At 39.8% G+C, this 21,279-nt stretch overlaps 1 protein-coding gene across 1 annotated transcript; it reads right to left on the bottom strand.

The window, feature by feature from the left end:
- Positions 1 to 308: 308 nt before the first annotated feature.
- On the bottom strand, positions 309 to 20,026 carry LOC134210618 (sarcosine dehydrogenase, mitochondrial). The gene is made up of 7 exons (XM_062686759.1): positions 19,729 to 20,026; positions 11,201 to 12,450; positions 10,938 to 11,135; positions 10,738 to 10,880; positions 1,774 to 1,879; positions 1,117 to 1,707; positions 309 to 1,053 (listed from the first exon to the last, which is right to left on the bottom strand). Exons 1-7 carry the CDS (start codon positions 19,877 to 19,879, stop codon positions 793 to 795), a joined length of 2,700 nt encoding a protein of 899 aa, XP_062542743.1. The 5' UTR covers positions 19,880 to 20,026; the 3' UTR covers positions 309 to 792.
- Positions 20,027 to 21,279: the final 1,253 nt, after the last annotated feature.

Here is a 21,279-nt window from a genome sequence, read left to right as displayed (position 1 = left end):
GAATTCACAGAAACACTCGGGTAGCCTAACCGTCGCGATCGCTCGCCGTTCGCAAAGTTGGGAAAATCTGTCGGAATCCGATTACCGTTTGTTTGGTTCCACTTGAACACGTGAGTAGGGTGACTTTTGGTAGCGGAGACAAGTGACTCTTTGTAAAGGAGAAAATGACATGAATTATTTCAATATTGAAGAGAATGAAGTTATCAAAGCAACAAAAGAGTCCAGAAATTATGTTTTTCTTGAAAATTAAAAAAAGTTCACTATCCATAAATGTAATATTCTCAACATCTTTGAAAAGTAATAAAATATCGAATATTTCAAGAGATTTCTATTTTCTAAAAGTTTTCTATTCCTAGTTTTGCATATTACTGGGTTGAAAATATTCAAGAAATAAAATGCCTATTGTAGAACATCTATATTTCAGTCGTGAATTTTCCTACGCACAGCTTGACCTACCATTTCACCATTCATTTGTTTTCTTTTCCACGGCTCTTCAGCCTATAGAAGAGTGCACCGAAAAGAATATTTCCTTTCACTTTCCTTCATACTTTGTGAGGGAGCAATTAATGGGAGGGATCAAATTTCGACAAATTTGTGGTTGATCGTTTCTCACTTTCAAGAATGGGCTAAGTACTTGCCATAAATTACGGACGCAGAACCTGAGATTTGTTGGACGATGACACTTCGACATGTTCAAAATGCAATAAAATTTTATGGACTGCATAATAGGAGCTGGGTGGCTGATACACAAGGATTATTAAATCATAAAACGATTGTAAAGCTAGTTTAAATTTATTTATAAATTCCTAATATCCGTTCGCCCTTCGGATCGAATGGGCTTCTAAGGTGGCACTGTGCGTCGTGTAGTTTGCCCATAATTTCGATCTGGTAGTGTCCGCTCTTGATGTATTCATTCGTTACGTAATCGCCGTCCTTGCGGGAAATGTATGCCTGTCCGATGGGTTTCTGAAGGGTGTAGCCATATTCGCCCCGTCGCAGGTGGCCTACGATTTCCCCATCGCGATACACCGCTTCCAGTCCCCAAATTGGAACCTACGAGAATTAATTGTATCCATCATTGCATTATCGAATTCTTCAACCTTATTGCGATATTACCTGTTCATTGAGGGTGAAGAAAGCCAACCGTTTGTTAACTCCATTCTCCAGTTGCCGCTCGACAACGGCACGTCCTTGGTAATCACCGCGCCTTCTGCACGTGAAACCTAAGTTCGCCTCGACCGGTGTGTCGTCCGATCGCAGATCGTAGCCCCATAGATGGTACCCTTTCTCACTACTCAACGAATACAGTGCCCGGTAGCCTGCGTTCCTCAGGTGTTCCTTGTAGCCGGCCTTCATCAACGCATTGTAGACGTCATTGCAGCTCTCCTGCGGGATGTGCAACTCATATCCCAGCTCGCCGACGAAGCTTACGCGAAGGATTCGTACATTACACTTGTAAAACGGATTAATCTGAATGCTCAGAATGGCGGTGGAATTCGGCGGGAGCTTTTCCTCGTCGCTGAGATCGAAATCGGTTATCTTCTGGATAATTTCTCGACTTTTTGGGCCCTGAATGGAGAGGACGCCCAGTTCTTCGGTGTGGTCAGTAACGTTGGCGCGTAGGGCCTTCTCCTGGATTGCGGACCAAATGTGTGACTTGGTGTGGTAGGCTGATGCGCCACCAGCTACGATGTAGTAGCCTCGTCCCTGGGTTTAGAAATAAATAATTCGTGAAATACTTCGTGAAGCTATATTTTTACGGCGTTTTGTTACCTTGAAGATCGGATCATGGAGTTCGCCTTGTCCTGACTCCACAATGCTGATAGTCACATCAGCCTCAACACCGCCTCGTTTGTTTAATGCGCAAGTGTAAACCGTCCTGAAAGTTTGGAAAGACATTTTATAAAGCGAGCAATTTCTAATTAGAATCTATTTTAACTAATAATTAAATTGGTATTTGGTAATTGGAAATCTGACCACCTTTAGCTTGAACTTCGGCTGGACATAATTGAAAATTGAAAATGGTTTGAACTTTATAAAAAACGTCTAATGAAAAAAGAACATGTGAAAATGTGGGATAAATTGCAGTATCAAAACAAAACAACAATAAGAGCTATCAGAGCTTTTTTTATTTTATTCTTATAGTGTTACTGGAAGCACCTGGAAGTTTAAATTAAAAATGAACCCCTTTAATATGAATGACGCATCTTCGAATAACGGGATTTTTACAGAAATATACCGGAACCTACGCCTTCACCTTCTATCAAAGGTAAGAAGCGTATGTCGTCATATAAAATTTCAATGGTGCTGACTGGAATTGAACCCAGTCTCAGATAAAGTGGGGATATAAGGTAGTCACGCTCAAAATAGAGTTATTAGCATTAGAAGATTAATTTATGATAATTTTTGGTTTATTCATTCCATTATCCAATTCACGTTTGAACTAATTTTCAATTTGAATGATGAGCAGATTAAAATTTTAAATAGAATGGTGTTCCTTTTAAAAGGTCATACTATACAAGATCTTAGGTAATTGAGCAAATTTATTTAGCAATGTTAATTGTTCATGGACGAATTTGATTACTTGTATTGAGACTTTTACACAACACAATTTAGTGTTGTTTTTTTCGAAAGCCCAAGCACATCAAAATAATATTTCTGAATTACATATATTTTCTAAGCATGGTTTCAACAATAATAATAGCATAGCATAGCATAGCACGAACTCTTGCACAAATCGTAGATCGAGTTGCAGAGATAAACATATCCACGGTCATTGTAGATTCCGCTAAAATCTACCATTAGGCGGACTCGATTTTCTCCACACCTGGCCACGCCCTTACAAGTGTTTTTTTTTATAATAGTCCTATCTCTGCTTAAGAAAGCGCTCGGAACCGAAACAGCTTTCACAGACGTAGGACGTAGGTTTCGACAATAACAATGTTTACATTTTCGCTTTCGATTGGTGTATTGTGATGATTCCAATGCTATATCGCAAACATAGCCGCTTAGCAGCCGAATGTTGAACACATTTGAACTCATTGAAGTCAACGTTGACTCTGAGTGATTCATGAATCTAATACAAGCGATAAGCGCGAGCATGTTGTAAACAAACAATTTGGGAGCAAATTTAAACAAAAACAAGCATTTTTTTCAATCTGATAACAAACTCTGAAACGTTAATTAGATAGTTTTGTTACTACACTATTTCGTTTCCGACAATATTATTGTAAAACGCTTCGTTTTCGTTCATTTTACGTAGAGCCCCATATTTTTCTCGCACAGCACAGCAAAAATAGTTTAAAACCATCATCAGTACCAGTACAAATCAATCCCCCCTACCCCCGCCTTTGTAGCCTTTTAAAAGGAATTTACCATGAAGTATAGCAACCAACACCCATGAAGTATAGCAACAAACCATATCAAACATTTCTCGCTTAACTTTTCAAAGGGACCTAAGGAACATTTGTTTCATGAATTTATTTGAGTACTGCAATCAAAAGCTTATCTGACCAATATCTGACTGCAATATTCAAAATAATTTATGATTTTTTTTTTACTTAGGTTCCTTGAAAAAGTTAAGGGAGATTTCTTAATTAGGTAATCAACAAAATTGTTTATCAAATAATGACATAAATAGGTATTTAATATTTAAATAATATTTTTTTGTTCTTTTCACGAGCGAAGTATCAGAAGACAGTCGGAAATCCGCTTGCTGCGGTTTGGTTTAGCAGAACCCCGAACAATTATATGTTAGATAAGCAAATATTTAGTTATTCAAACAAAGGGCTTTTGATGTAGACGCTCCTCTTCATACACACATCACTGACATTCTCAGAACATACATAATAAGTTCATGTCGATTGTCTAAATTTGGGGATCCAAAACATATTACACTGTCCAAAACAAAGAAAATTTTCATTTCAGAAAATTGATTCCACTTGTCTGTCGAACCCCATTACGAATGTCTTCCTCTTGTTGTACATTTCAATGTCTGTCGTTAATCCCTTCCGTATGTCTTCCTCTCGTTGTTGTCTCCCAAAAAAAAGTTTGTTTGTCCCGTTACAGATGTGAAACATCGCGAGGAATGTGAATTTTGTGATCATCAGCATTGTAATTACTTAAGTACCCTAAAATCCTTTCCTTTCCTACTGTATTATTGTATTCCCTAACCTCGGCTAAACCGCGAGTCTTGCGGTTCCCCAAAACTAAAACTATGTATAAGAATCAAGAAATGTATTGTTAAACCTGATTCCGGCTCCGTAACGCTTCACGGCAAATGAGCCCAAATAAACGTGATTAAAAAAAATTGATTCCAGTTCTTAGCGATTTGTCACTAACTATTGTTCAATCAAAGTTAATTGCCTATTTCCGGGGATTAAACCACCCGACCTGGATATTAATTTACAATGTTGTGAAAACTCATATGTGAATATGTACATTATGTGGAAGATATTGATTTGGAAAATGTATTGGAGGTTACCACTTTCCCTTCGATGGGACTCGAACCCATGACCCTTCGGAGGTCCTTCATAGCTTAGTTGGTTAAATTACCAGTCTAGCGTACTGTACGGTCAACGAAAACCGCATATTAATTAATCTTCTCAATAAATTAGTAATCGAATTTACAAGAATTATGGAGACATTGATCACATGATCTGGCAATGCGAACGATATGAGCATGAGCATGATGACCGTGCATTTCGTAGTTGCTACTCCGTGATCGACCAGAAGAATCGCAATTGCACAGGGAACCAATGGATGGAGGCAAGGGATTTGCTCTCCAACCTTAATGTGCACAGTCCGAGAGTTCTAGTATTTTGGATAGTCGATAACGGCGCTGACCACGTCCTCACGGTCATCGGTTATGGCAAGGAATTGATGATGCAGTCACTCGCTCACTGCAAGCCGAGGACACCTCTGCACTCGCCACGAGCTCCTGCGGAATTTTATTGGAATCTTGGGGTTAAGGTTTTATGGCAGAGGTTCGTCTTGGTTAACGGGTTGCCAAAGTGATAGTTATGAAAGGGTGGTGTAGTATTCTAGTTGGATGTCGAAACAAACTTTTTCGCTCATTTCGAATTCTAACAGTAACCTGCTAGAACTAATCAAGTTGTAGGTATAGGGATAGAAGATGGAAACGGTATGAAAGCCCATTTCCAGTTCTAGCGATTGCTAGAACATGAGAAATATATGAAAAGATACAAAGTAGGAAAACTGGAACGGACCTGGGATTGAACCCACGACCTCCTGCGTATGAGGCAGAAGCGGTAGCCATATGACCACCAAGCCCGTTTCATCTGGCAATGCTAACGATATGAATAAAAAAGAACTATTTTTTTACAAGAATTGCGACACATTAAACGAAACCTTCAACCCATTAGAGATGTTCTAGGAACCATGGATATCGTCATGATGAAAATTATCAATCGGTTTATTTTAGATTTTAGAATCCAAATTTGATTTATATAACTAAACTAACATTGTTTTTTAGGTTTTACGCCAAAACTAAAAAAAATACTATATGTAAAAGATTATAAATATGTAATATTCGTGATCAGGCTTCGGAATTCTCACTCATATGAATAAAAACCCAGGATTGATCCAAACAGCGGAGTGCAATTTTTCCATATTCTCCTTTGAGCAAGTGTTCTCACACAATATTTTATCCGGATAGAAAGACGGGCGATAAACTCGCGAGCGCCGGCTTGTCGGATAATTTAATTTTGGGCCTCAAAATTCTCCACCTCGCCACTTTTTCAGATAAGTTTTAAAAACATATTCACAAAAATGTAGGTCCGCGACGGGATTCAAACCCAAAACAATTTTAAAATGTGTAGAGTGCCCACTATAACCACGCCACCACACGAACCGATTGAAAGCAAATAGAAAAATTGTTGTATTGAACCTACTACTTATCGTGGCGCATCGTCGTATGCAATCAGTTCGGAGAAGCAAAGTAAGCAGCATTTGATTTTCGCGAAACATGGGAAAAGGGATAACAATTTTTTGCACCATCGCTTGTGCCAGAGTTTATTGCACTGTAATTTATCCGGATAAAATGGATGGTGGAGCGATCTGTTGTCGCGTGAGTGAGTGAGAAATCCAAACCCTGTTCGTGATAAATCGGCTCCGTTAAAGACAGAATCACCGTCTTCGACCAGAGGTCGCACAGACTGAACAGTTAACATCTAGCATGAGACAACGGACAGGACATTCACACAACACCCAATGGACCAGTACAGAACTTTTCGCTTCACGAAAAGTTTTCTCCTCACCGGGCGGGAATTGAACCCACACTCCACATCATATGCGTCTAGACGATTGACGTCGCTAACCGCTGCTTCTGGTTCGAAAGTCAAGAACCAAAAAAAATAGGGTTATAAAGGGTTTAAAAATAGAATATTCGATACAACCTTCACAGTCTCAATGTCATCTGAGGTGTGAGATGTGGGTTGAATACTTGCCTGCGTTTATGAGGGCAGACACAGTGTCAAATTGAGTACAATATGGCAAATCTGAGGCCTTCATAGTAGATAGAGCACTCGTCTGAGGCAACGAGGGTGGACGCAGTATGAAATTGAATACAATATGGCTAGTCTGAGGCGTTCATAGTAGATTGAGCACTCGTCTGAGGCCACGAGGGTGGACTCAGCATATTCTTCGCTTTTCTTTTCTTCTCTTCAAGGGAAATAACTAGAAAAGTATTTTTGTAAAAATGTAGTGCCTTGAACAAGAAAATCATCTCGGAAAAGGTTGCCACCACCCTCCACTATTACACTGCCCATGATCGCATATTTGTAACATTTACAATTTTGTCGATTTTGAGATAAGCTCATGAAACATCTACAAATTGCTAGTTCTTCCAGCTGACCTTACCTGAAAACCTTAGGTGAAATAAGAAAGTTTGTTCCAAAAAAACTTGAAAAAACTACCAAGTTGTTTTGTAACATTAAGCAAAGTGACCGCATAACCGTAACACTGGAAAATTGTATTGGCGACAAAAATATTCGAAATTAGTTTGCATTCAAGTACCATGTAATGGAAATGTTTCCACCGAAGATTCAAACTGGGTAAAGTGTTTGCGCATTTTTTGGGAAATTTTAGAAAGTCATTGAGATTTCTCGCTTAACTTTTCAAAAGGACCTAAGTAACATTTTTTTCATGAATTAATTTGAATAGCGCAATCAACATAACAACATGAAAGCTATTGATTGCGCTATTCAAATTAATTCATGAAAAAATGTTACTTAGGTCCTTTTGAAAAGTTAAGCGAGATTTGCATACTTATGCATATCACAAACTTCATCGTTCCATTTCTCCCATGCCTACTTTTGTCGATTGTTACAAATATGCGATCAAAGGCAGTACAGGACTGTATCGAAAGATAGCATGGACAAAATCCGCCTACTATGTTGCACTGCATGTTTCGGTGATGCCCTCAGAGAAGATTATTGATCATGACTAACGATTCGCAACTTGTATTAAAATCTATTAGAACTAATTGTAGTGATTAACTTCTGACTAATTGTAGTGATGAACTACATTGAAAAAAATCACTATAATGAAGACTTAATTTTGTTAGCTTTAGGCATTTCTTTCAACCTTGGCAGTCTGTAAAAGCAGCAAAAACGAGTTTGCCTTTACATCCGTTAATATTAAACCTTTTTCAAGGAATGATTTAACAAAAAAAATCTATTCCTTGAAAAAGGGTTTAATATATGAAACCGAATCCGTGGAACTCGTAAAAATTAAGCCAAAATGCAAAAGGGATTTGACTCGCGCTTGACTTGAATCGTGCAAGATAATTGAAAATTTGACTATTTCCCAACACTGGTTGATCCTGGAGCCTGGCACACCAGATTTTGAAATTCTTTCTGCCTTTTTCTTACACTGAATACACTAAAGGTTACAAAAAGACTTATAGTGCTATATTTAAATCCAAAAAGCTCGAAGATTAGAAACGATTTCTTTGTATACACATGTATGTGGCCAAAAAAATGTCACTCAATTTTGGCACTTATCCCGATCTACGTGCTAGAGGTTGCTAGGAAACTTGTACTGTCTCATTGTTGCCTATTGAAAATGAGTATTAGCATGAGGATGATGGCCGTGCATTTCGTAGTTGCTATTCCGTGCTACTCCACGTAAGGGCCACGTGCCACAGCCTGATATGTGCAAGGACATAAACGGGAACCTTCTTACGAACGAGCGTGAGGTGATCCAAAGGTGGCGGCAGCACTACGAAGAACACCTGAATGGCGATGTGGCAGACGAAGATGGCGGTATGGTGATGGACCTGGGAGAACGCGCGCAGGACATAATTTTACCGGCTCCGGATCTTCAGGAAATCCAAGAGGAGATTGGCCGGCTGAAGAACAACAAAGCCCCTGGGGTTGACCAACTACCAGGAGAGCTATTTAAACACGGTGGTGAGGCACTGGCTAGAGCGCTGCACTGGGTCATTACCAAGATTTGGGAGGAGGAAATTTTGCCGCAGGAATGGATGGAAGGTGTCGTGTGTCCCATCTACAAAAAGGGCGATAAGCTAGATTGTAGCAACTACCGCGCAATCACATTGCTGAACGCCGCCTACAAGGTACTCTCCCAAATTTTATGCCGTCGACTAGCACCAACTGCAAGGGAGTTCGTGGGGCAGCTAATGCACGAACACGGATTTCCGGATAAACTGACACGGTTGATCAAAGCGACGATGGATCGGGTGATGTGCGTAGTTCGAGTTTCAGGGGCATTCTCGAGTCCCTTCGGAACCCGCAGAGGGTTGCGGCAAGGTGATGGTCTTTCGTGTCTGCTATTCAACATCGCTTTGGAAGGGGTAATACGAAGAGCAGGGATTAACACGAGTGGTACAATTTTCAATAAGTCCGTCCAGTTATTTGGCTTCGCCGACGACATAGATATTATGGCACGTAACTTTGAGAAGATGGAGGAAGCCTACATCAGACTGAAGAGGGAAGCTGAGCGGATCGGACTAGTCATCAACACGTCGAAGACAAAGTACATGATAGGAAGAGGATTAAAAGACGACAATGTGAGCCACCCACCGCGAGTTTGCATCGGTGGTGACGAAATCGAGATGGTAGAAGAATTTGTGTACTTGGGCTCACTGGTGACTGCCGAAAATGACACCAACAGAGAAATTCGGAGACGCATAGTGGCTGGAAATCGTACGTACTTTGGACTCCGCAAGACGCTCCGATCGAATAGAGTTCGCCGTACCAAACTGACAATCTACAAAACGCTAATTAGACCGGTAGTCCTCTACGGACACGAGACCTGGACGATGCTCGTGGAGGACCAACGCGCACTTGGAGTTTTCGAAAGGAAAGTGCTGCGTACCATCTATGGTGGGGTGCAGATGGCGGACGGTACGTGGAGGAGGCGAATGAACCACGAGTTGCATCAGCTGTTGTTCACACCGCGAAAATCGGACGACTGCGGTGGGCCGGGCACGTAGCCAGAATGTCGGACAGTAACCCGGTGAAAATGGTTCTCGACAACGATCCGACCGGAACAAGAAGGCGAGGTGCGCAGCGGGCAAGGTGGATCGATCAGGTGGAAGATGACTTGCGGACCCTCCGTAGACTGCGTGGTTGGCGACGTATAGCCATGGACCGAGCCGAATGGAGAAGACTCAGACGCACAGGCCACTTCGGCCTTAGTCTGAATAAATAATAAATAAATACTCCGTGATTTACCAGAACAATCGCAATTGCACAGGGAACCAATGGATAGAAGAATGGGATTTGCTCTCCAATCTCGTCGTGCACAGTCTCTGAGCTCTAGTGTTTTAAATGGTCGATAATGGCGCTGGCCACATGCTCATGGTCTATCGGGGATGGGAAGGAATTGATGATGCAATCACTCGCCCACTACAAGCCGAGAACACCTCTGCACTCGCCACGAGTTCATGCGGAATTTTATTAGAATCTGGGGGTTAGGTTCTATGGCAGAGATTCGTCTTGTTTAACGGGTTATGCCAATGTGATAGTAATGAAAGGGTGGTATATATACAATGTATATATATATATTATGTATATTATATTATATTATATTATATTATATTATAATGTGATAGTAATGAAAGGGTGGTATATATACAATGTATATATATATATTATGTATATATATTATGTATATTATACATACATAGATTCTAATTGTATGCCGAAATGAGCTTTTTCGCTAATACCGAATTCTAACAGTTACCTGCTAGAACAAGTCAAGTTGTAGGTATAGGATAGAAGATGGAAACGGGATGCATGCTTATTTCCAATTCTAGCGATTGCTAGAAAATGATAAATATATAAAGATACAACGTAGAAGGAATGGAATGGACCTAGGATTGAATCCACGACTTTCTGCATATGATTCAAAAGTGGTAGCCATATGACCACCAAGCCCGTTCGGTCTCATTGCTGCTTGTTGAAAATGGGAAAGAACTATATGGCCAAACAATTACTGTTCATTGGCAAAATAGGCACAAAAAAACACTATCGTTTTCTAGGCTATTATCTTTAACCGATTCTCTCGTAACAAATCAATATGAATAATTAACCTACCCACCAATGAATGCATTTTTGATTTTGGTATGCTTTTTTGGTAAATGTAATGCACGAGAAAGGCATCAACTCCGCTAGAGAATCAATCAGGGGTTTTCAACGTGAAATTGTTACTTAACATTAGTACAACAACTATCAAAAAACCTAAACTTACTTGTTAATCGGCTTGTTCAAATCACCGGAGAAGATCCACTCAACTGCTTCCTTGGCTTGACTACCGGTAAGGAACAACTTGCTGAAGTAACTAAGATTGAAGAGAGATGCTTCATGTCGGCAAGTCAGTGCTTCCTCACCGATCTACAGGAAAAAAAGTATTAATTTCTTTACACTTTGAATCCCACCATATGAACTGACCAAATCGTGATGCTCTGGGAATCCGAAGGTATACTCTTTCTTCAAAGTGTCTGCGTAGTTGGTATTGACGTTCTTCGGATAGTCGTAGTACCCATACCAATCGTACGACTGAACCACTACAGTGTCTTCTGGTAGGAAATATCCCGGACGTTCCCATCCATGTCTTTCTTCCATGACCGCTCCATGTTGGATCATTTGCTATAAGTTACGATATCATCATCTTAATAACCAAAATAAAGTGTAACATCTGTCTGATCCCTTACCTTATGGAAAGGGTCCACGTTGAAGTTCCTACCAGCTAGTGATTCATCATGCGGGAACACAATGCTGTAATTCTTCGCGTACGCTTCATGGCTTCTTTCGGTGGCCCAGTTGACCGCTTTCTTTTGCTTTGGAGAGAATCGTCGAACATCATACGCAAACATGTGCAGGTCCGGTCGATCATTGATGATCCATTGCGCGAGCTGCTCGGCACAACCCGCGCCCAACATCATACCGGCCGAATTGAATCCACAGTTGTGGAATAGCCCGTTAACCAGAGGATCCGGTCCCATCAACGGCTTATGATCGGGTGTGAACGACTCTGGTCCGCAAATCGTACTCTTGATGCCCGCAGTACCGAATTCGGGACAAAGTTTCACCGCTCCTTGGATGTGCGTATCGAATACGGAATAATCCAGATCGTACAAACCGAAGTGGAAATCACCCGGCACACGATCCAGTAGTACCGGGTTGTTTTCGTATCCTCCCATGCAGATGGACTTGCCCTGGATACGGAAGTAAATCGAATAGTCGTGATCACGTATGTTCGGCAACATTTGGTGGATGCCGTCCATGGTTTCCGAAACAACGTATGCGTGTTTCATTGGAACCAAAGGCAGATGGACACCGAGCGGTTCGATAAGATCCCTTCCCCAAACCCCCGTCGCGTTTACAATCGTATTCGTCCGGATCGTTCCCTTATTGGTGACAATGCCTCGAACATCTTTAACACCTAGGAGATTCTCTCCGGTTACGATTTTGCTAGCCGTGCAGTCCTCCACTAAGATTCCACCGTTCGCCAGAGAGGCTTTGGTCAGTGCTGTGCACATCATCGCTGGATCTACAACACCGTCCCCTGGAGAGTACAGTGCTCCTGTGAAGGAGGCAGGATCGATCAACGGAAACACCTTTTGCGCTTCCTGGGGCGTGAGAATCTCGCTTTCGATTCCAAAACACTTCCCCAGCGTAGACAACCGCTTGTATTCGTCCAAGCGTTCATCCGAGTGGGAAATAAAAAGTCCACCGTTGTTGATCCATCCCGAGTTGTGCCCCGTTTCGTCTTCCAACCGCATCAACACATCTCTGGTGGCTGCCAGTAGCTTGATTTCCACATCATTGGGGCGGAGACGCCACACCAGTCCTGCCGTATGCCATGTAGTGCCAGCGGTGATTTTTGCCTGCTCGAGCAACACGGCACGAATGCCTCGTTTCGTCAGCTGATAAAGCGTATTGCATCCAGCTGATCCACCTCCTGTTCAAATATGAGCGATTGTAGAAGAATACAACAAAGAAAAACATATGAAAAATAATTTCAATAAATTGTATGCATTTGAAAATAGAAAAGCTGTTTGCAAACAACCTGGTGGAGAAAGACACGGAGAAAGTGCGCGAGGCTTGATAAGAATTATAACCTTTGAAGCGAAAGTTCCGAACAAACTCTGTTCGGATGGTATTCCGGTCCAGTTAGCAAATGAACGATCGCCAGTCCAAACCTCATTAGCCCGTGGATAGATTGTCAAGGTTATCGAAAGAAAAACTGGGGCTACCTTGTAAGTTGTTTGTGATTACTTAAACCGGCTTTTCTGATGCACAATGCGGTAAATATTGTTGAAGTCGGCGTTGGTAGATAACAATTTCTTGTTTCCTACTGACTTATCATCATTATTATTGTTTTCGAGGCATTGCACTTTCGATCGCTGATTCGAATCTTATCAGCAATAAAATTTATAATAAATAAGTTTATAATTTCCTTATTCATAAACATTATCGGTGAGGTTCAACATCTGAAGCTCAAAGTAGGAAGGGAGCACATCAATAAGGAACATGATTTATAGATATCGAAAGCGAGCGACCAGTATGAACCGGACAAGAAATTGAAATTCTAGCTGAGGACCAAAAGTGACTTGTGACTTGTATTGTTGAAATCGCTGTTATTTTGCCTAACGTCTCACCCGGAAACGTCTTGAGTAGTAGCATGGTGACTACTCACCACGAAAGGCTGAATAGCGTTTGAGAACAGTTCTAACGATCGGTAACGATCGGAGATTTACACTGGCCGGCATAATAAAATGCCCACTTGCCGTTTTTCATACAAAATGGTCAACTTTGGAGCTCTGGATCTCGGTTGCTCGAGAACCGATTTGCTGAAAATTTGACCAGAGCTCAGATATAACTTGAATTTTATCATACCTAAGTTTCGACCATTTTGATTCCCAGGGTAAAAACTTATTGTGGTAAAAGCAAAACGATTTTTTTTTTGCAATAATTTATTTTGCAAATATTTTGAATTCTTTGGTTGTAGACTGTTCAGCAAAAATGCGTATTATGGCAATACAAAAAAAGTTCGCTGAAGGTACCTTTGCACCACAAAAAAAAAACAGGACGTAACAGCTAGAATAAATTGAAGGTAAAAGATACGCGCGCCACTAAATATGAAACTCGTAAGCAGTTCACTTTAAATAGACTGTTTAGCTCATGGTCGATGAGAATTTCATGGTTCATGAGAATTTCTCGGTTCACGAGCAACCGAGATCCAGAGCTCCAAAGTTGCCCATCTTCTGTGAAAAAAAAAAACGGCAAGTAGGCACTTTAAGGTTCCCCCAAACACACGCGACGCGACAGTCGCGACGCGATTCTATCGCTTGGCGACAGCGATTCTGTCGTCGTTGGTATGGAAGCGTAAATATAACATTGCCTGCAGCGACCCAACGATAGAATCGAGGCGACTAGTTGTCGCCGTCGCGGCGATGAAATCGCTTAGGTTTGGGGGAGCCTTTAGTGTGTAAACCAGTGTATATGAAAGTTGAAGTACTGTATTCCATGCCTCCCCTAGAGCTGTGCCCTCGCAACAGCCGTCGACGATTTTCATGCGCAACCACCGCCGCCGCCACTACCATTTTTGGCCCCCGACGCCAATCAATTTTGGGCGCGCCGATGAGTTATTTAACCATCCATCCTAATATTTGTTTTTCTGTCTTTACGAAATCTTATCAGTCTTTAAGGAATCGTATTTTATCACAGATTCCTTGATATGATGTGCCATCAGAGAATGCTGATCACCGAATCAGTTTCGCATTTCTGGTCTTATTTCTTATGTAAGAGGTTACCAAGGGCGCCTAACGAACATGAAGTTTGTAAGAGAAATTCATTTTTGTGCATTATTATGGCGAGAAAGATGCGAGTGATTTCCTCAGGAAGGACAGAAAATTCAAGAAAAAGGGTTATGTAAAAGACACGACCGCACGACGGAAACTACGTAAAAATAATTTGGTGCATTGAGGAATGTAGTGTATGAATGTTATAAGATATCATGCATGAATATTGTAAGATAATTCATTAGAATACCTATGTCACAGCATTCTCTGACTGTTGGAATCGACGAGTTTGACGAGTTTCCGAGCCGATTGATATATAAATCTCAAAAATTCATTGAAAAATGAAGGCGCTATTAACATTTAAAATCTTACATGATTTCGTGACGGTTCTCAATTTTGAAATTTTCATTTTACACCCTGTATCCAAGCCTTCCCCTTAGATAAACCAGACCACATTTTTCTCAGGACAATCCGAGACACCTTATGCATTTTTTTCGATAAACCAACAATTTCATAGAAAAAATACCATAAAATCTTTAGATATTTTAAAATATTCGGATAATATTTTTGAAATAAGAACTGTATCACACCTTTCTAGACCTCTTCGTTGTTTGAGACAGAAACTCTTCGATAAGTGAAACACTATTCAATGGTCTGGATATTGTCCATTGTACGTTGTCCCCCGCAAGTGTTCAGTCTGAACAACCATTTATTACAGACAAGAAAATTGTCTTTTTCAATCTCCGGATGTTTTGAGCGTTTTCCTAATTTTGCAGTTGCTTAAATCTTTGTAAATTTACGGATTTTATGCATTTTCTGGTATCTCATATCTTCAGATTCTTGAACTGATTCAGGTCCATCCGTTTCAGATCATTTTCATAACCTGAAGTTTACCGAATATCTTCAGATATTTTTGATTCTGTAAATCATGCAAATTTTTAATATTCCCACGTTCTCTAGAACTTTCAGATTACCATTCAAAAGCTTCAGATTTCTGCGTCATGCGCTGACAAATCAATTCAACTTTTGTTGATCCTTTAAAATGTTCAGTTCTCTAATTCTTAAGAAAATTTTCTAGTTTTTAAAATTATTCGAACCTTCATTCTCCAAGTTTAGTAGACCCTGCCCATATTCGCCTTTTTCATCTGATCATCAGATCTATTACAGATTTTCTAGATTTTCTGTTACAGATTTTTGAAGATTCATCATGGAATGAGGGACGCCTGGCAATGCGGGACAGGTAGATAGAATCCGGGACTGTCCCGCATAATCCGGGACGTCTGGTCACTTTACCCTTAGACGTAGTTTACGTCAAAAGTTATGAGTTCAATAATTATTGCGAATTAGCGTTAGTTTCTCACCGACAAGGAAAGCAGGGGTGGCATTGCGCACCTCGAATCGAATCACTCGAATCGTACGTTTTTGCATTCGTTTCGAGAAAAACTGCGGTATTATGTATTTCGTTCGACTTCACCCAGTCGCAGTACAAGATTTCGAATGGTGCCGTACTAGCTCATCGAGTATGTTCTGTCAAACGGAATGTAAACAAAGAGAATAAGAGATAGCTGTCTCCGTGTTTATTATGCTGTCCGCTCGAGAGTCAACTTTCAGTACATGCCGGGTGTAAGCAAACAGAGAGAAAAAGAGATAATTAATTAATAATTAATAATTAATGTTTGAAAGGCATTCTCCAGCGCAAGGATTGGCAGTCAATTAATATACAAGCAAATTTTTGTCCAATGGCTATAAAGCATATGCAAAAGAGACATATTCAGTTGCAACCGATTTAAACAAATTCCGATATTTTCCCTCAATTGAGATATTATTACAAAAAATAATATATAAATTAAATGCTTTTTCGAGTTTTCGTCTAATTTTGAAATAAATAATTTAAAGCTAAGGAAAGATTCAATTACCTTAGCCTTCTATGTGTTTAACTAAAATGCACTTGGGTCGTCTTTTTCGCGTTTTTTTATTTTACGTGACTGTTTTTACGTGGATTTTGGGATATTTTTACGGGGATTTTCTACAGAGATTTTGATAATTAGAAATAGCATATTGCCTGGAAACAATGAAGGAAGGTATACTAAGGGAAGATCCATTAATCTCGTAACGCAAAAATTGACCATTTTGAACCCCCCTCCCCCTATGACACAATTTTTGTATGAAGGATCCAAATATTTGGTATGGATGGTCACACTTTGGGCAACCCCCTCCCCCTCTGAGCGTTACGTAATTTATGGACGCTTCCTTAATGACATTCTTTGCTTCGAGATACAATTATAAAACATTTATTCTCTTCACGTACAGAAATAATAACAAATATAATTAAAAACTTCCATCAAGAAATCACTATCGAACAACATTCGAAAGCTATAAAGGTGACGAGCGTTTTTCATTCGACTTGAGTCGTTTTTCAGTGTGCTATCGAGTATCCATAATGCCAGAACATCTCGATATTCTTGTACCTCCCCAGGCATACTCGAACGATAAACCGTGTTCGAGATCGAATCGCAAGCCGTAATGCCAAACATGTTCGACTCGATAAAATTTCGTTCGAATCGAGATGCGCAATGCCACCCCAGGTATTCAACACACAAAAGAGCTAGAAATAATAGCACCTTCCTACATAACTGATTCCAAACCAGAAAAATTTCCTGGTACTATTTTGGGAATATTCTTTCCCCTAGAAGTCCACTACCAGCAATATCTTCTGCAACAATTTTCTGGAAAATTCCTTCATCTAAAAATTTGAGTGCTTAATTGCCCTTTTATCCAATTATGAAGAAATCCTCCCCCAGAAATACTGAGAAATTCCTTCTCGGCCCACATAAATTTCCTCAACTTTTAAAATATCACCTGATTTTCTTCGATATATTGTGATCTTTTTAGTGGGACAACGAAATGTTTTGATAAAACCAAAGTTCTGAAATAATTAAAAACAAACCGCATAAAAAGCGAGTGTACTCTAAGAATTCAAGGTTCTTCATTCTCTGGGAATCTCTTCTCAGGAGCCCTGACAATTTATCCTTTCAGGAATTATGGGAAATTCTTCTTATGAAAATTTTAGGAAACTACGGGTTTATCTAGATATGCCTTTTCCTCGTATTTTCGTTTGGAGTATTGATGAAAGAGCTTGGTGATCTAACTGCTACCACTTCTGTGTCATACGCAGAGCTCAATCCCATTGTTTAAAAATGTTATTATGAAGGTTATCAAATAAATTGGAAATAATGAAAAAAAACAGATTAATCCACCATGCGGCGATGATGCCTTTCTCGTGCATCGTAAAATGTATTGAAAACATCATATAAGAAAGGTCAAAAAAGAACATTAGAGATATATATCGCATTTTTCTATCATTTTGCATGTTTTTGCATTAATTACTATGCATTCCCACCATTCTAGAAAAAAAATCGATTTTGAAAAAAATCCAAGGGTCCCTCCTTGGGAAAAAACAATGATTTTTCAATAATTCCGAAATGCAATGTCCGATAGGGCCAATTTTCAATAGCAAACAATGGGACCGCATTCCCCGTCGAATGCAATTTGTTGCGAGTAAATCGGGTAATGCTAAGTTTCAAAAAGTGTGTCTAGTTCATACACATACTTACACACATACATACGCACATACAGACATCACCTCGATTCGTCGAACTGAGTCGATCGGTATATAACACTATGGGTCTCCGGGCCTTCTATCAAAAGTTGTTTTTTGGAGTAGTCCTATAGCCTTTCGGTACAACTTTGTTGTACGAGAAAGGCAAAACAGTAAAATGTGCTCCATCCGTTGATTGAAAAACTCAATATTTCCCTTTGCTAAACAACCCAATTCTGAGAAATTTCTGCTCTATAACTACTGGGAAATTCATACTCCGAAAAATGAGGTCATGAGGCTGAGGTCGAAATACGTATCTGTTGAAGTTACAATCAAGTGGTGGAATTAAATGGGATAGTACGAATTGCCCAAAATAATTTTCTTATAAAGAATTCTGGGGTTTCTCGTGCTCGTTCAGTAGCCGCTAGGTTGCGAAGGCCGACGGAGGTGCTTCGTAGCTTAGTTGGTTAAAGCACCAGTCTAGCGTACTGTAGGGTCATGGGTTCGAGTCCCATCGAAGGGAAAGTGGTTACCTCCAATACATTTTTCCAAATCAATATCTTCCACATAACGTACATATTCACATAAAAGTTTTCACAACCTTGTAAATTAATGTCCAAGTCGGATGGTTTAATCCCCGGAAATAGGCAATTAACTTTGAGGTTAAAAGACTATTATTCTTCCATTTACTTCCACTAATTAATCAATTAACTTTGATTGAACTGAAAATTCTGGATGATTCCTCCTTCAGGATTCTTGGAAAATTTATCCTTCACAAACTCTTGATAACTTCTTCAGGAATTTTGGGAAATTACTCATCCGATCCTTCCGGCACGCATTTCGGAGAACCCCACCCCCAGAAATTCAGACGAATTTCCCTCAGATATTCTGAACAAAACCTCTCTGGGGAATCTCTTCCTTTTGAATTATGAGAAAATCTTCCTTCACAAATTCTGGAAAATGTCTCATCCGTGCTTCTGCTTCTAAGGAAATTCTTCTACTAAACTTGTGGGGAGTTCCATTCCCAATAATTTCAATGTTCTTCTTATTCAAGAATTCTAGGAAGCTACTTTGCCCAATTTTTTTAAAAGTTATCTTTCCAGGAATTCTTTTTGGATTTCTTCATTCAGGAGTTCTGAGAAATGAATGAGATACATTTCCCAGAATTTATGGATGAGAAATTACGTCGAGCTGCACAGTTATTAATTTCTTTTGGCTCTCCTTCGGCAATTCCTTCAGGAATTCATTAGTAAATTCACCTGAAATTCTTTTGGTAATTCAACTGGTAATCTCTTCAACAATTTCATAAGGAATTCTATATGGGGAAACATAAAAAACAGTAATATGGAGACAGTTGGCATCATTTTCGATGAAAAACTATGATACAAATTCGTAAGTGGTACAAGCCTGGACCTGGATTGTATGAGATTGGCATTGGGATTTGGGACTATTCAATATCTGTTGGGTTTGAACCCACGACCTCCTGCTTATTATAAGGAAGTAGTGGTAGCCACTAGACCACCGAGCTCGCCCTTCAGAATTAAATATAGAATGTTATGCCGAAAACCAGTGGTTTGAGTGGTTTTCCATATAAACTAGCACCGCCCAAATGTTGAGTATTTGGCAGAAATTTTATCCATAGCATCAGGGCATCAAATAGAAGGGCAGCCCATAGAAAAATTTGAAAAAGTTTTTTTTGAGTCACCTTTATTAACATTGACAATGCCAATGGATGATGAAGAAACGGATAGACACTATTTGGTCACTATTTATTACCATTGAACTACTTTAAATGTTTAGAAACCATTCTATCACCGTCTTGCCTTGCTTTACTAACCGATGATAACAACATCCGCACTTTCCGGTAAGTTCGAACTCGACGACACGCTTCGCTTGGAAAGTTCACTGCTACTCCTGCCAATCAATGACTTTTGGCCGATGATGTGTTCTTTGAACTTTGTAAAACTTTGCTTTCCCAATCGAAGCATTTCTGAGCTTATTATCGATAACTTTTCGGCAAACTATGTATATTAAATTTTCCCTCAACTTTCACTTTTATTTTATAATTTCAACATTCACTACACCAGAGAGCCCGACCAGTCTCCGCGAAATTCAAAAACGAACTGGATTGGATGAAGTCTGTTCTGGCTTATTCGATTCCAGACGATGGGTTCCCCATCAATACATTGCTGGTTGAGTTGAGACTCGGGGCGAATCATGCATTGGCGGTTAAAGTGTTTTTCTGATAAGCTTTTCCCTAGCGCTGAGATTTGTTCGCAAACCTCATTATTTACCCTACGACAAACCGGCTGATACCATACCCGTAGACGTTCTGCTGTTTTCTTCTGGTGAGGTACCCCCCCTAAAGGTTATCCGCCTCGGTGAACCTCGCTGTGTGTGAAGATGTAGAACGCTGAAGTCCAGTGTGCTTTTTGAACATGTCCAAACATCGATTAGTTGGAAGATGTGCTTATTTCTAATAACATTGTTTGGTCTTGACTAATTTGTTCATATTTCCCCCTTGTTTTTTTTTGTATTATCTTCTAATTTCAACAAGAATATGAGTAAACAACATTAACATGTGGAATTCTATACAATTTTGTACTGCAATAAAATTCCTTCATATTGATTGCCGCTTACTCTTGTAAGGATGCGTAGATAACCATTTCACCAAAGGATAATTCTTTATATGTATTTAACTCCGCTGTCGTCTACCAATAAGTCATTCGACATTTTCAAAAACGTTGTGTGAAATGTTCAATGCCTATCATCATCTACGTCAATGCAAAAGTTCGATTTCATTTGGGTTTTCATCTTATTGAAACATATTTTTGCATTTTTTATTTGGCCTAGATTAAATAAAGACTGCTGTTTTTAATGTATGTTAAAAACCGTGATAAGCTAACATTAGAGCCATCATGGTATTCTCTTGATAATGTGAATAACAAAACAATACATACATAGTCCTTACGATAGTGACCAAACGAGCCCTTCTTCTAAGTAATTTACTTCGGCAGAAGCCCTCTCAAATTCAGGAGAATCAACATTGACGTAAATAAGGGGGGGCGGGGGTGGGGCTGCCCCCCTCCAGACCTACTTGGGCCCCCCCCCCCCCCCCAGAAAATTTTGAAAAGTAATTCCAACTTAGTCAGTTTTAATTTCATTTACATATTTCTTAATTTTGATTATAAATTCTATAAACATATTTTTTGTTGCGTTATCACATCTATGACCATTTGTTCAGCAAAGCATCGAAATATTTAAGTTGGACCCCCGGAAACATTTTCTCGATTTTTAAGCTAAAATCAATGCCGCTTCTAATTCAGTTGCTTAAAATAATAAATTTGTTCTGCATTTGTTTGACTAGTATCCTGGTCGCAGAAACATA

This window comes from Armigeres subalbatus, chromosome 2 (genome assembly GCF_024139115.2).
Source record: "Armigeres subalbatus isolate Guangzhou_Male chromosome 2, GZ_Asu_2, whole genome shotgun sequence".
In the NCBI taxonomy this organism is placed as follows: domain Eukaryota; kingdom Metazoa; phylum Arthropoda; class Insecta; order Diptera; family Culicidae; genus Armigeres; species Armigeres subalbatus.
This window is presented reverse-complemented; position numbering and strand designations above follow the sequence as displayed.